Source organism: Mesoplodon bidens (genome assembly GCF_964165515.1).
Source record: "Mesoplodon bidens genome assembly, chromosome: 1".
Taxonomy (NCBI): Eukaryota; Metazoa; Chordata; class Mammalia; order Artiodactyla; family Ziphiidae; genus Mesoplodon; species Mesoplodon bidens.
In genome coordinates, this window is record NC_138176.1 from 140406460 (window position 1) to 140422266 (window position 15807).

Here is a 15807-nt window from a genome sequence, read left to right on the forward strand (position 1 = left end):
GAAAGTGCTGTAGGAGATTAATTATATCTTACCATTATATGAGTTTCTGTTAGAAGCAGAATCAAGTTAAGATGTTACAGCTATTACCCTAGGCATTAGTACTTTGGCCCTAGTAAGACAAACATATTAATTCGTGCCATGATGATCAAAGAAATTTGTTTTTGTTTGTATTTTTGTGTGTCAGAATTAATTGTTAAGTGAAAAACCATGGCATGAGCAAAATCTGTGGGGTTTCTCAGTCCCCTGTGTGATATTTTCCCTGCCCTTCTGTCATATTATTTGGGAGTATCTTAGGGATTCTTTACCATCCAAAGGGAACAGTTTACTAACTGTTTCAGTTCCTCTAAAATTGTCAGGTTAGCAAATCTGACCTAAAAGTAACTGTAAAGTGTAGAATTTTATTTTCTCCCCTCTAAGTGTTATTACTGTGTAAAATGTCATTTGATTTTATTTGGCTCGTTAATTTCAAACTTTCCACACATACCTTTTTGATGCAATAGCCACCACAGTGCCCAAAATCTACCTTGCACAAGCAAAATAATGAGCCCCCAAGCTCTAAGACATTCACATTATTCTTTCCAAGTTACACCAGCAAGTTTTCTGTCAACTTCCTTGAAGGATTTTTAATTAACATCTTTGTTATCTTTGGAATAGAACATGAAACGACGCAGGCGTCGAGATATTTTACGAGTACAACTGGTACGAATATTTGAACTGCTGGCAGATGCCGGTGTCATTAGTCACAGGTCAGTATTGGATTTTGATTTTCAAAACTTTTTTAAAACTAGGGACCGTAATATTTTTCTCTAAGGAAATCCAGAAAAACACCTTTGCAACAACAAAAAATCTGTACCACTATAAAGATTATTTACCAAAGATGCATCTGATACATTAACCCATGGCTAAAAAATGTATTGAAGTTCTACCACTGGTACATACTGCTTCAGGCAAAAATTGGGTGTAATGTTCTTATGATTTTAATATTTTGGGGGATCTAGTGATCTAGGCAAGTGGACAGTAGCCTTTTTTTTTTTTCTTTTGGTGTCTGATCTAACTATGTCTTACCTTGTTCTTAGATCTATTTCTTCTGGAGTTGTAAAAATCATATATTTAAAGGCTAAACATTGTAAGGTTTGCAAGTTTATTTCAATCAACTATTAATCTATTGTGCTGAGAAAAATTATGAAATCCAAAACCATAATTCTTGTTTCCACCCTTTACAAATAAAAAACATAAAACCTGAGCTTATTGTTGACACTAAGACCATCCCCTCGAGGAAAATTCCGTCAGCTTTATGTTGAGAAATAACTATTCCCTTAGGAAGGTAATGGTGTTGCCTGACCATTGAAGGAGGGAAAAAAAATGAATCTGACCATTGCCAAAAAAGATAACTGAAAAAAGATCCGGAAGAAAAAAGTAGTAATAATCAAACATGTGTTGTATTTATTGTTACGTTACCATTTGTCCTGATCATTTTTTCTCAGTGTGCCTAACACCTTTCATATTTAGCATCGAATGCTTTTGACAAGTGCTTTCAAAATATAGCTTTAATCAAAGAGAATTTAAACCATTGATTTACTATTATAGTAAATGAAAAGCAAATGAAAATAAAGAAGAAAGAAACATCACTTTTTTTTTTGTCCTCCACAAAAATAAAACAGTGGAAGTTAGCCAAAGTGAATTTGACACTTGCTGAACTTGATGCAAAAAATTAACCTAATACACATCTGAATCCTTTTTCCCTTGATTGCTTTTAATGTAATGTTAGTAACACAGTTGCATGTTTTGTTTTTGGATTTGTCTTTTTTTTTCCCCCAAGAGAAATCAATATAAAGTTATCCATTATGGATTATTATGGACTTTTTATTTTCTTGCTTAAGGAAAAAAGATGAATTCTGAATGGCAAGACAGCAGGGATCTTTAATTTGTTCACCCAGTCAATCCTATGTACCTGATTCATAGTAGGTACTCAGAGTTTATTCTGGGCTAGGTTACAGTCTAGTAAATTGGTTTCCCAGCCACTAAGAAGTCATGATCCAGAGTTTAAAAAACATTCATTTAAGGAATAAAGGAAAAAATTTCAGAGTGAATACATTCAACATATTTTTATTGTTGTAAACTGATATTTTTAATATGCTATAGTACCATTGTTGCTCCTTTCTCTTATTTTCATGGCTGTAGGATATTTATAAAAAACTATTCACAGCTATGAAAAGCATATTTAAAGTCATACCTTTTAGAGGTATTTTTCAAATATAACAAGGAGAAGTTAACCAAATTACTAAAATGCTCTGAAGTAGTTACTGGTCACGTGCTTAATAACTGATGGAATAAGACTGGAATCCAGGACTTGTGACTAACCAAACGATCCCCTTGCAGTCAGTAGGCTTCAGGCCCGGGACCTTGGCCCCAAAGAGAATCTTACTGTAGAGATTCTTGGGGCAACTCCCAAAGTCTAAATAGAAGATTTGAAAACCAGCTCTCTTACTTGAATTCTCTTAAATTTTTGTATCCCCGGTAATACCTATGCCAGAATCTTGCTGAGAATAAGTACCTAATGGATATTTGATTGATCATGTTAAAGGCATAATATGAATATGCGGGGCAACTATGCGAACATACAGAATTAGTCTTTCCTCTCTCTATCTTCTAAACTGATCCTCCCTACCCCATGTGTCTCCTTATTTCTTTATTTTACAAAGCAATATATTTTGATGGAGAGAAAATAACATTTAGCACTCACAATAGGTGATTGAAGTTGGATATGGAATTGAATAATGTAAATTACATTTGCAGTTCCTTGGTTATGAAACACCATGTATTTTTATATTTCAGTAAGCCAAAATCTTGTTCATTCAAATTTTTTAAAAGTTGCACAGTGCTATGACTATGCAAATTTTAATATATATTATTCTGATTTTGATTATTAGGAATTTATTTTGACTTAAATTATAATTTAAAATCACATTTTCTTTACCATGTATTTTCTTTAATATTTTCAGTGCAAGCGGTGGCCTTGATAGTGAAACACATTTCCTCAACAACACTTTATTGGAATATGTAGATTTAACTAGACAACTCCTGGAAGCAGAAAATGAAAAAGACTCTGACACACTGAAGGATATACGATGCCATTTTAGTGCCTTAGTGGCGAATATCATTCAGAATGTTCCAGGTATGATTTTTTAGCTCCTCAAACCATTAATGAATATTAAGAGACCATTGTATTTTTTTCTCCCCCTGAGGTTTTGTAATTATGTTGACAAGTAACTTGTGAACATATGAAAAATATGTCAGGGTAACACGGATAGCAAGAATTTGTTTTACCTTTGACTTAGTATCAGTGACTAGAAATCAAAAAGCAACCCAACATAGGTTTTCAACGACAGTCAAGACACTAACAAAAATTTGAAGAAATCAGTAGAATAAACTCTTCGGACAAACTTGTTCCAGATACAATGAGTGAAGAGCATAATGCTCCAAGTGGTATTTGAGAATAGAATTAACAAGATACATATGACTAATGGGAGAAGGGTATAGGCACAGAAGTAGAGTATAATAAGGATACAGTGTGACTCATGATTCCTTTAACAGATGTGTGCCTATTATTGAACACATACTACGTGCCGGGCACTGGTTGAGGCAGCAGGAAGATTACTATATGCAATTGCATTTTAAAAAGTCATAAATACTTTACAAGTGTAAAAATGTGGTTATAGCTTTTGGTATAAAATGTAAATACAAATGCTTCTTTTTCTTTCTATGAAAGAATTAAAGTTACTTTGTTACCTTAAAAAGTATATGCAAATAGTTGACTTTTAAAGTAAGACAGTGGTTGTATTTTATAGGAGGGTCCTGTAAGCACTTCTTTCGATACATTAATTTCAAGTGCAGAAAACCTATTTTGAACTTTAGGGGCAAATGATGCTATATAGAGGAAAAGAGCATTTTTTTCCTCTAAATTTTCTGATCTGAAGCTCACTGATGTAAAGATGTAATTTAGTCCATTACTCAACACTTGTCTGCAACTTCCACATTGGTTCATTACGGTACTATTGAGTTTCTTCAACAAGAACTGATGCAGAGAACTTGTAGAATAGATTTTTAAAGTGGAACGAATCCTTGGAGATCATCTAAACCATCAGCAAAGGGCAGCAGAATGGGTTTGGACTCCAGGCCTCACACTTTACTACAAGTAGATCAGCTCCCCTGTTGTCACTTATGTATATCAAGATTCCATGTAATGATCCTTTTATAGCTGAAAAGAGCTTATATGGTCCAAAGCCCTCTCTTACCAATGAACCAAGATCCAGAGGTATGTTATGTTAATGTTTTGGCAAGGTTACCATGTAACCAGCAACAGCCCAGGGAGAAGCAAGGTCCCGACTCTTCAGCTCTGTGCCAGCCTTCAGGCAGCATTGTGACTGCCGTGAAATTCTGCTTGCCAAGATGCCGTATTTCATATAACGCTGCATCTCACATAACACTGCACTACATGATGACATACACTGCAACTTTGTTTCTGTTATTTGCATATATATAAATAATTTCTGTTACTCTGGAGGTTTGCGGTAGGTTAAAATCAAAGCTTTTGCTTTCTTTTTTTTATAATATATATTCAGTAACGAAGTTGACATGCGTATTAAGGAAAAAAAGAAATGGAAATAATTTTTTCTACTTATTTTTTATTTACAGTACACCAGAGAAGAAGTATTTTTCCTCAACAGAGCCTTCGTCACAGTCTCTTTATGCTGTTCAGTCACTGGGCAGGTCCTTTTAGCATCATGTTTACACCCTTGGACAGATACAGTGATAGAAATATGCAAATTAACAGACATCAGTACTGTGCACTAAAGGTATTTACCTAGAAATCTGATTTCATTTTTCTTATGTTAAGAGTGGAGTTAAATTTTTTTGTCTCTCAGTGCCTGGTGTTATAAAAAGGATAGGGATTTCTTCGGAGTACCTGAGAGTATTAGAATATACATTTGTCTGCTGTATTCAAACATTTATACTGTAAGTTTATTTAAGTGTACAAAATACAGTGCAAAAAGGTTCCAGAATCTACCAAAATTGGAAGCCATTCTCTTAAAGAACTGAGGATTGCCTCAAAGAAATAACTGTTTTTTCCTACTTAAGTATTTACTCTTGGTCTTTTTTTTTTTTTTCTCTTCTCCTCCAATACTGTTCAAACTCCATGTCTTATCTGGTATCACGATATTTTCATACTACTCATAGTAAATTTCTTCATTTCAAAAGTAACTATTTTGATTTTCTTTATAAAGAGAAAAATTAACAATATTGTGGCTACATAAACATGAGTAAAATATCCTGCCTCTTCTCATTAAGCAACCAACATTTAACCTCTTAAATGTTTTAAATGTAATTCTAATATTATTGTTTGAAGGCTATGTCTGCTGTACTATGTTGTGGCCCTGTTGCAGATAATGTAGGACTTTCATCAGATGGATATTTGTACAAATGGTTGGATAACATTTTGGACTCTCTGGACAAAAAGGTACTTATGACATTTCCCTTAAAATTCTATAATAAATTGTCATTGCATTATTTAGAGTTATTGTATGGCCCACTGAACATATCTTTTTAACATAAGATAGGTTAGAATTACAGGCAAAAAAATATATTATGTAAAATTAAATAGGATACCATAAACTATAAGATTTGTAATTCTTATTTAGTACTCATTTGAATAATTTTAATTTCCCTTTTATATTACAGGATTAATACAGTAGTGTGTGTATATATATCACAATAGGGTTCTGAGTCAATAAAAGAATATTAATTGTGGAATACATTAAGCTCCATGGAAAAATACGTTGTTTGCTACGTTTACTTGAATTTTTTTTGACCACTCTCCAATTAATCATTCTTTCTCGACTTCCTTACTCTCATTCTGTACACACACAGACTTCACAATTTAAAATAGGACTTAACATTTTTTCCCCTCAGAATAATTTTTCTACTGGGTTATCAAAAATAAGAATAAAGCTTAATAAAAATAACTGGAGAGGTTAATAAATCACTTTCCTGAAAGCACTTAATCACTGTTCATATTCATCAACCACCTCCAGGGCTCTGCTGGAGAAGAGAATTGTACTTCTAAGAGTCTTATATAAAAAGCAGGAGACCAAGCATAATTTTTCCACGTTGGTTTTTCTGCTGGCTGAATAAAATGAGAAAGAGTTGAACAAAAGGAGGCTTGAGTTTCCTGATTCAATACAGTGAATATATGCACTATATTATTTTAATTAAAATGTAGAGGAGTAGACAAATAATATATCCCTTTCTCTGTTCTGGGCAATTTTTTGGCCTTTACTTAGGTTCATCAGTTGGGCTGTGAAGCAGTTACATTACTGCTGGAGCTGAACCCGGATCAGAGCAACCTGATGTACTGGGCGGTGGATCGCTGTTACACTGGTTCCAAGAGAGTGGCAGCTGGCTGCTTTAAAGCCATAGCTAATGTATTCCAGAACAGGTACTCTAGATACTACTGTCTTTCATATTTTATTTAGCTTTTCTTAAAAAAGAAAACATGTCCTTTTGAACTCAGAAATAATAATGAACCAGTATTTTCTTTCCTTAAGTGCTAACAAAATTTAACCAAATACGGATAATGATCCCCATGCATCTGTTGTACCTATTGCCTTAAAAACAAAAACAAAAACACGCAGTCATCTCATAGGCTTAGCAGCTGCATGCCTGTAGCCTTCCCTTTATATCATGTTTATTAACTGGTGTGAAAGCCTCTAAACATTATTTTACCTAACATGTACACTTTGTCCCTAGGGATTATCAGTGTGACACGGTGATGCTCCTCAATCTGATACTGTTTAAAGCCGCTGATTCTTCTCGAAGTATCTATGAAGTTGCTATGCAACTTTTACAGGTTTGTAAACAAACGTTAATTAAAATATATTTTTGCTCGGGATTTAATGAAGCATAATAATGTATTCTTGCCTTGAAAGTATGCTAACATTCAGCTTTATTTTTAATAGTGGGGTATGGTGTTAATTCCTGATTATCATTAGAAATAGAAGAGTAAAATAATATGGGTCATTTAAGTCTATAAATCATGCAAACTACTCAGAAGTGTCCTGTAGGGGATTATGTATGATACCCTTCCCCTTCCTGCAGCCCCCCTTCCGCTCACCTGTGTGTGCCTCTGTGTGTGTGTGTGTGTGTGAGTACTTATAAAAACTGAGTGGTTAAGGCCTATGTGTGCACTTAACTATTTCTGTTCAGCAGATAAGAATAATGCGAGTCAAATTTTTTTTTGAAAATCAAGTGAAAAGTAATTAGTTCTTTTATGATAACCTTTTATAATATTTCTTTACTAGACTGAGGAAAATAACCTAGAAAGTTAACTTATCAAGTGTGGATATATGATTATATCCATTGATAATAGGGTGTGGTTCTTCACTCTTAACCAAGGGTTAAGGATGGGATTCAAGGAGATGCACATTTTTCCAAAGGGTTTGAAGTGGTATTGAGGCTGGTAGGTCCCATCTTAGGAATTATACCCTAATGTCTTTATTAATTAAGAAGAAAGTTGAGTAGTGTAGCTCTTTGTATCGTGTAATGTCAAAAGAATTTTTAGCTTACATTCCATATTTAATCTGTTATTAAACAAGATAGGTTTGAAGATTTTTTTTTTCAAGTATACATGTTTTTATACAGTCATAGTTTTGAATTGGAAAAGTGGTAAATCTTATTTAAGTAATTGTGTGTTAAGTTGCTGAAGTTATTTTTAAACTATGCTACTGGCATTCAACACAGGGAATGTAAAGGCTTGTAAAGAGTTACAGATCTTTTGCAAACATTTCTTGGAATTAGAAATTAGCACCTGAAAAACTTTACAACATATATAACTATATAACTTTTAAACTGGAATATTTCTTGGGAGAAGATTTTATGTTTTTCATTATAGCTGAAATTTAGAGGACCCATAAAATCTTAAATTAATGGAGTACATTCTTGTAGATCCTGGAACCGAAGATGTTTCGCTATGCTCACAAATTGGAGGTTCAGAGAACAGATGGAGTACTCAGCCAGCTGTCTCCTCTGCCGCATCTGTATTCTGTTTCATATTATCAGTTGTCTGAAGAATTAGCAAGGGCATATCCTGAGCTAACTCTCGCCATATTCTCAGGTATGATCATTGAACTGGTTAATAGTTTTTCTTTAGCAACCATTTTGAAAAAAAACTACTTTTAGGAAATTTAAATATATGAAATTTGAGGTTGAATCAAAACAAAACATGTCTTTATATAAGATAATTTTTTTTCTTTAGTATGAACTCTTAACACTGATCTACCATGATATTGAGATTGCTTATTAAAAGTCTCTGCAGGGATTCTAACTTTGGCCTCCATTCTCCACCTCAACCCAGCTTTAAAAAAAAAAAAAAAGATAGAAGGGGGCTTCACAGGCAATTGAAAAGTATTTCTTTAGTAGACACAGAACTTCCTGAATCTTTTGGTATGCAGTTTATCTTGTGTATTGGTCTGTCTTTAATAATAAAAATGGACAGGGATAGAGATACAAGTTTCTTTCTATAAGTAAAAGCTCTAATCTTAGGGAAAGGTCCTGCACTGCCTTAAGCAAAACTATTGCTAGGAACCCACATTGCTTTCTGGTCCAGTTTCCTTTCCTTGTGGGCCGACAAATATTCTTGCCAGGAGTTTTGAAAACATCAGGGCTATGTGTCAGGCAAGATGTCCTCTATATCTGGGCCTCCCAGGATTTAGATTTAAGATAATTTGGGGGTTCATCCAGCTTAACCTCTGGCCAGTGAGCACACTGTTGCAGATGCCCCCATAGTGCTTTATCCTTTAACTGAGAAGTTTTAATTATAATATTTACAAAAGACACTCAGCTAGTTTTTCTGCTCTTCATCTGCAACAAGATCTTGTTCTAATCCAAGTACTAGAAATGCACCAAAATTGGCATGCAGGGAATAACAGGGTTCTTAAGTGGATCCTTTCCTTCATTTGGGCTCAAGGCATAGAAGCCTTAGCCTTCTTTGCACATCTTTCCACAGTACCTATTTTAGTGGTGGAGATAGTTGGATTCCCATCCCTAACTGACCTGAGTGGGGAAAAAACAACTTCAGTTCTCCTAACATTCAGTTTTTAAAGCAACTCACGTGTTTGGTTTGCACTGATAAATGGCAGCAATCAAGCCCCTTCCTTTTTCCCGGCTCCCACAGTCCTGACAGCCCTTTCAAGATGGACATGGATGGTCATCAACGCAAAGTAGTAATCACTGTCAACACTAAGCCCAGCTGCTGCTGGGCTTCTTCTGGAGGCTCCAGCACAGAAAACAGGAGTCCTCTGGGTCTCAGAGGTCATGAAATTGGTCAGGATGTCAGTGGGTGTTGCCATGGCCCCGGCTGCTATATGCATTTACAACCCCCTGGCCAGGATCTCTTCATTCAGCTACTTTCAGAGCTCCAGGTCTAATATTTCATACTTATGGCAATAACATTGACCTATTAACAGAAGGGCTTCTTGTAAAATGTTAGAATTGAGCATAAATATGTGCAAGGCACTGGACTGAGCAGTTCACTGGTACTATGTTGAATTTGCACAGTAACTCCATGATGCAGCTTCTTTTGTTACCTTCTTACAGAATAATCAGTTGAGGATCAGAGGTTGACAGGTTGGCCCTAGGTCAACCTGTATGTATGTGGTAGAGCTGGGATTCAAACCCAGGTGTGTGTGATTCCAGAGCCAAGTTCCAAATCACTATGCTTCCATATTTATTCCTTCTGATGAGTAAACAGGTGTAAGACCTAGTGGGCAAAATGGGACTTGAGGAGAAAGAAGGTTTGTACTTAAAGTGATTTATGGAAATTAAATAGCATATAAAAACTCACAGGCTTTGGAATCAACCTTGTATTTGAATCCTCTGCCACTTGATCATTGACCTTGGGCAAGTTACTTGGACTGTCCACCGCACAGGTTTGTCATGAGCATTAAATGAGATGAATGTAAAAGTAATAAGCACAACATAGGCGTCTCCCCTAGATAAAACCAAAATATGTGAGATTTTTCATGGGTCACTTTAAATTAATCCATGTATAAAGATCGTCTTTTATCTTATAATTACATTTATTTATTTATTTGGTAAAAAGCATACATAGTAAAATTTACCATATTAATCATTTTAACTGTACAGTTCAGTAGTGTTAAATATATTTACATTGTTATGAAACAGATCTCCAGAAATTTTTCATCCTGCAGAACTGAAACTTTATACCTACTAAACAGTAACCACCCTTTTCCTGAACTTCCCCCAGCTCCTGGTAACCACCATTCTGCTTTCTATTTCTATGAATTTGACTATGTTAGATACCTCATATAAGTAGAATCACACAGCATTTGTGGCTTTATGACTAGCTTATTTTACTTAGCATAATGTCCTCAGCATTCATCCACATTGTAGCACATAACAGGATTTCTTTCCTTTTTAAAGCTGCAGAGTATTCTATTATATGTATATACCACATTTTGTTTATCCATTTATCTATCAATGGACATTTGGAGTGCTTCCACTTCTTGGCCATTGTAAATAGCGCTGCTATGAACGTGGTTGTGGAAATATCTCTTCAAGACCTTGCTTTCAGTTCTTTTGGATACATACTCAGAAATGGAATTACTAGCTCATATAATAGTTCTGTTTTTAATTTTTTGAGGAGCTCTTATACTGTTTTCATAGCAGTTGCACCATTTTACAATCTCACCAACAGTGTGCAAACATTTATTTTTCTTAACCGCCAGAGATACTTTATATAAAAGCTAAGTGTGTGATATATGTTAGCTGCTATCTTTTCTTTATGATGTCATCAATGTCAAATTCATTAAAAGGAGAAACAGTGCTCATATTTCTTTTTTTTTTTTTTTTTTTTTTTGCGGTACGCGGGGCCTCTCACAGTTGTTTCCTCTCCCGTTGCGGAGCACAGGCTCCGGACGCGCAGGCTCAGCGGCCATGGCTCATGTGCCCAGCCGCTCCGCGGCATGTGGGATCTTCCTGGACTGGGGCACGAACCCCTGTCCCCTGCATTGGCAGGCGGACTCTCAACCACTGTGCCACCAGGGAAGCCCCAATGTGCTCATAATTCTTAAATGTAATGAATAAAATCTGGCTTGCTGGTTTTTAAGAATTAAAAAGTTAAATTTAAAAATGAAATTTAAATTCATTACAAGTCAAAGGAAACCACAATTACATCAGTCGTTCCCTCTTTGACTTATTCTTAATTACAGAGATAAGCCAGAGAATTCAGACAGCTCACCCTGCTGGGAGGCAAGTAATGCTGCACTACCTGTTACCGTGGATGAACAACATCGAGTTGGTGGATTTAAAACCGTTGCCTACCGCAAGGCGACATGATGAAGATGAAGATGATTCCTTAAAAGACCGAGAACTCATGGTGACTAGCCGGCGCTGGTTACGAGGAGAAGGCTGGGGATCCCCACAAGCCACTGCCATGGTTTTGAATAATCTGATGTACATGACAGCAAAGGTAACATGGTTTTTGTATTTGCAGTTGCTGGACAGAATTACGGAGTTAGGAGTAAACACGTTAGAAATAGACAAAGAGATTAGATAATCCTGTGTTAACCAAACAAGTATGTGTTATCAGTAAATTCCTTTCTTTAAAAAACTTCTCATTAGATATAAAATATCTTTTTTTTGGTGGAGGGGAGCTAAAATCATATGTGCTTAATGATACTTGTGTTTAGATTTGTTGAAAGAAATGATTGTTCCTCTAAAGTGTGGAAAAGATTAAAGCTGTCTGTAAAAGCGTTATTTTCTAATATTTCATGACATGGCAAGTTTGATAGTGAAAAGACAGCTGTTACTAAAGTGTGTGCTGTGTTTTCTGCCTCTAGTATGGTGATGAGCTGGCCTGGTCGGAGGTGGAGAATGTGTGGACCACACTCGCAGATGGCTGGCCAAAAAACCTGAAAATAATTTTGCACTTTTTGATCAGCATTTGTGGAGTGAATAGTGAACCAAGCCTCTTGCCTTACGTATGTGTTCAAGTTCCTTTACTTTTTATTTATTTTTTTAATATATATATTTACCCAGTGTCTTGTGATGTCAGAGTCTGGGCAGCAGTAGACCACCAGAGGCAAAGCAGGGGCCAAGATGAGGAAAATCAGGAAATAGCACATGGATTTATCCATTGATTCATTTAACAGGTATCATCTGGCTTTACTAGAGGCTAGGTGTTCTTCTAGGTTCTGATGGATGCTACAGATTTTATTCTTTGAACCTACACCTAATTTATTTAATGAATAAATCAGTAAGTTAATAAAGTACAGTCATGGTAAGGGCTACAAAGGAAAATTGCAGAGTCCTGAGAGTGGATAACTTTGGAATCACCACTGTCTGGGAGGATTAGAGATGATACTGGAGAGAAAGTGATATGGAAGTGGAGAGATGTTAGTAGTTTTTCCTATCACGAGCTGGCGTTGGGATATTGGAGCAGGATGGGAAGTGAGAGCTCAGTGCCTATGGAATCGTGCTGTAAGGCTTCTAGAAGCAAGGAAAAGCGTGATAAGAGACATACAGTGAAGAATATGTCTTTGCCTTCTAGAGGGGAAAGCAATACTTAAATCTGCTCAAGTTAAGAGAACAGCACGAAACTATCAAACATGAAGGTTAAACTGAATATACACACATGCACGCAAACACACGTGTGTGTATGTAGATATAGCTATCAGTGACATGGTAGCATCTCCTTAAAGTCTGTCCACAGAAGACTAGCTCTGCAGAATGTTGCTCTGAAAGTTCTTACGGATCCTACTTTAAACGAACCAGTTAACTTGATTACTGAAAGCACTGTTCTGAAGGCATGTCACAAGATTGACCTTCGATGAGAAGCACTTAGAGAAAGGTGGGTGTTTGGTAGCAAACAACACCATCACACATTACCTCTTGACCGCACGTCCTAATACTCTCCCTCAGGCCCCCTGTCCTTGAGCCACGCTGACTCCGCTTGCTGTCCTGCTTTCACACCAGGCATCCCACCTGGGGGCCTTGGTACTTGCTTTCCTCTCTCCCCCAGACAGCCACATTGCTCACTGCTGCACCTCCTTCAGACGTTTCCTCAAATGTCAGTTCTCACTGATACTTTTGCTGGTCATCTTGTCTAAAACTGCAAATGCCCTGCCCCCCACACGTACGCTCTTCTTTTCCTTTCCCTGTTTCATTGATTTTCCTAGCACTTATCATCAAACTTGTTATATATTTTACCTCTTTGGCTCATAACTTTTGCCTCAATCAGTCCAGGGGATTGTCAGCTCCTTAAGAGCAGGAATTTTGGTCTGCTTAGTTCATTGCCTTCTTGCCAGAGCCTGGACTACTGCCTGACACATAGAATCTTCCCCTTAATCAGACGAATGAATGAGTGAGTTGGGGCTGGCACTAGAAACAGGCATGAAACAAGCTATAATTCTAAGAAGCCAAGATGAAGTTCAGGGCATAGCCATTTGCCAGAAATTTTAAAAGAGCTCTTTTTAATGACAACAATACTAATTTCTTAGTTGTCATTTCTTAAGCACTACTTAGAGGCCAGGCACAGTATAAGCACTTCATCTCCATTACTTAATTTCCGGAAGAAATCTGTGACCTTGCTAAGATTACTGCAGTTTTACAGATGAATAAAATAAGGTAGAAAGAAGAGTAATTTCCTCAAAGTCGCACAGCCATTTAGCTCTGTCTTCATGGAGCTGGAATTCCAACCCAGAGCTGTTGGTGAAAAGTCAGTGAAAGCTTCCTGGACAGGCAGTGAAGCTGGAGCGGGGATGGGGCTTGAAGACCTAACAGGATTAGAGTCAGACGCATCAACTCAGAGGTCCTGGGTCAGAGCAAAGGCACCGAGGAAGAAATGTACTTGACGTTTCCTGGGTCAGAGGAGACTGGACTTGGGAACAGAGAATTAGCAAATAGTTAGAACAGCTCGGAGAGCTCAAGAGCTGTGTGGAGGACGGTCAGTTATCATTAGGGAACCATTATCAGATTTTGGTATGATGTGATAAAGCATGTTGTAAGATTTGTCCGGGGGTCATCTAATAAGACAGAGCTTCTCACACGTCTGTATGCACGTGAGTCGTCTAGGGATCTTGTTCTGGTTCTGAGTCTGGAGGTGAGGGTGAGGCCTGAAATTCTGTATTTCTAGCAAGCTCAGATGACGATGCATGTTCTACGAGGACCACATTTTGAGTAGTAAGGATTAAAGTAGGGAGGAAAAAGAGAGATCGCTTACTAACCAATCAGCCCATTTCAATAATACATATTACTAAAACATACCTATAAAGCATACTACTGAAAAGTTTTTTTCACTTATTTAACTCGTACTGTGTACTAGGGCTTTTTAAAGTGCTTTATAAATTTTAATTTACTTAATCCTAACAACCCTATGAAGTAAGCGACGTTGTCCCTAATTGCAGAAGAGAAAACTGAGGGGAACTTTCCAGATGGCCTAGCTAGTAAGAGTTACATCTACACTTCAATCCAGACTGTGTCGTTGGAGTTCTAGTTTAGTTCTAGATTCTCGCTCTTAATCACCGCTCTATACTGCTGGTTGAATATAGAGAATGGGGAAGGCAGAATAAATGATGAACCCTGGGTTCGAAGGCTGGCTGAATAAAAATATGAGGAAAATCTTAAGATGATATTAATTGAAAGTTTCCATTGAAAGAGAAACTGATTTATAGAAAGGCAAGTTATCTTTTGCTTTTCTAAAAAAAAACCCAAAAAGGTAAAGGAAGTAGATAACTTTATGGACACCATTAAACAATACATTTAGGTCATCCTAATTAGATATAATGTTGAGGGTTAGAGGGAAGATAGAACAGTACTTATAAAGCTGATTAATGTCTGATTGCTGATCAGTGTCTATTCAAATTAAGATTGTGCTTATTCATCTACCACTTAAAGTTGAACTTACTCTGATAAAATTTGTCTCAAGGCAAGTTTGTGAGATAAAAATTGTGTTTTTTCTTTTCCGAACAATTTCTTTTGCGACAGGTCAAGAAAGTTATTGTATATTTAGGTAGAGACAAAACAATGCAGTTGCTAGAAGAACTGGTGAGTGAACTACAGCTGACCGACCCTGTCAGTTCAGGCGTCACTCACATGGATAATCCCCCATATTACCGCATCACTTCCAGCTATAAAATCCCTTCTGTCACCTCAGGTGAGAAGTCATTTAAAACTGACTACTTTGTATAAAAAGAGAAGCTTTCCGTAATTGTTCATTTTATCAAGCGTTTGCTTTAAACATCATCATAAAGAAAACAAGCAAACAGGAGTCATATATCTAATTAACCGGACAAAACTTGGTAAATCCTCATATGAGTAAAGAAGTTTGACAACGTAAGGATTCATAATGTGATAAAGGGAAGGATGCTTACATACTTATTTAGAACTGGAGTATACATTTATATATCTCTGTACAACAACTGCTTTTTTAAAATGACTATAATTAGTATGTAAATATAGAAAATGTTCACTTATTGAAAATTACTGTGTAATTTCATATTATAATTACTTGGGCATATATTATACATAGTATCCAATCACATGAGTGTATATACTTTTATGTATACCCATATACTTATAGTTATTGTAATATTTCGAGTTGAAGAAACTACATCGCTGAGGGAATAACTTGCATTGAAAATCAGTATAATATCTGGGCTGTTGTAGGTTAAATTTCTATGAACTTCTTTGCCATTCAGTTTATATTAACTGTTTTTGTGATGTTAATAACAT

At 36.2% G+C, this 15807-nt stretch overlaps 1 protein-coding gene across 7 annotated transcripts in view; it reads left to right on the plus strand.

The window, feature by feature from the left end:
• FRYL (FRY like transcription coactivator) overlaps window positions 1-15807 on the plus strand; it is a 246852-nt gene that overhangs the window by 172340 nt on the left and 58705 nt on the right. For all 7 annotated transcript variants that reach the window (XM_081234991.1, XM_081234990.1, XM_081234992.1 and 4 more), the window contains 10 exons: window positions 655-746; window positions 3003-3175; window positions 4696-4856; window positions 5408-5518; window positions 6342-6496; window positions 6808-6907; window positions 8002-8170; window positions 11286-11545; window positions 11916-12056; window positions 15061-15229. In XM_081234991.1, coding sequence (XP_081091117.1) covers window positions 655-746; window positions 3003-3175; window positions 4696-4856; window positions 5408-5518; window positions 6342-6496; window positions 6808-6907; window positions 8002-8170; window positions 11286-11545; window positions 11916-12056; window positions 15061-15229 — 1531 coding nt within the window. The remainder of the gene's footprint in view (window positions 1-654; window positions 747-3002; window positions 3176-4695; window positions 4857-5407; window positions 5519-6341; window positions 6497-6807; window positions 6908-8001; window positions 8171-11285; window positions 11546-11915; window positions 12057-15060; window positions 15230-15807) is intronic.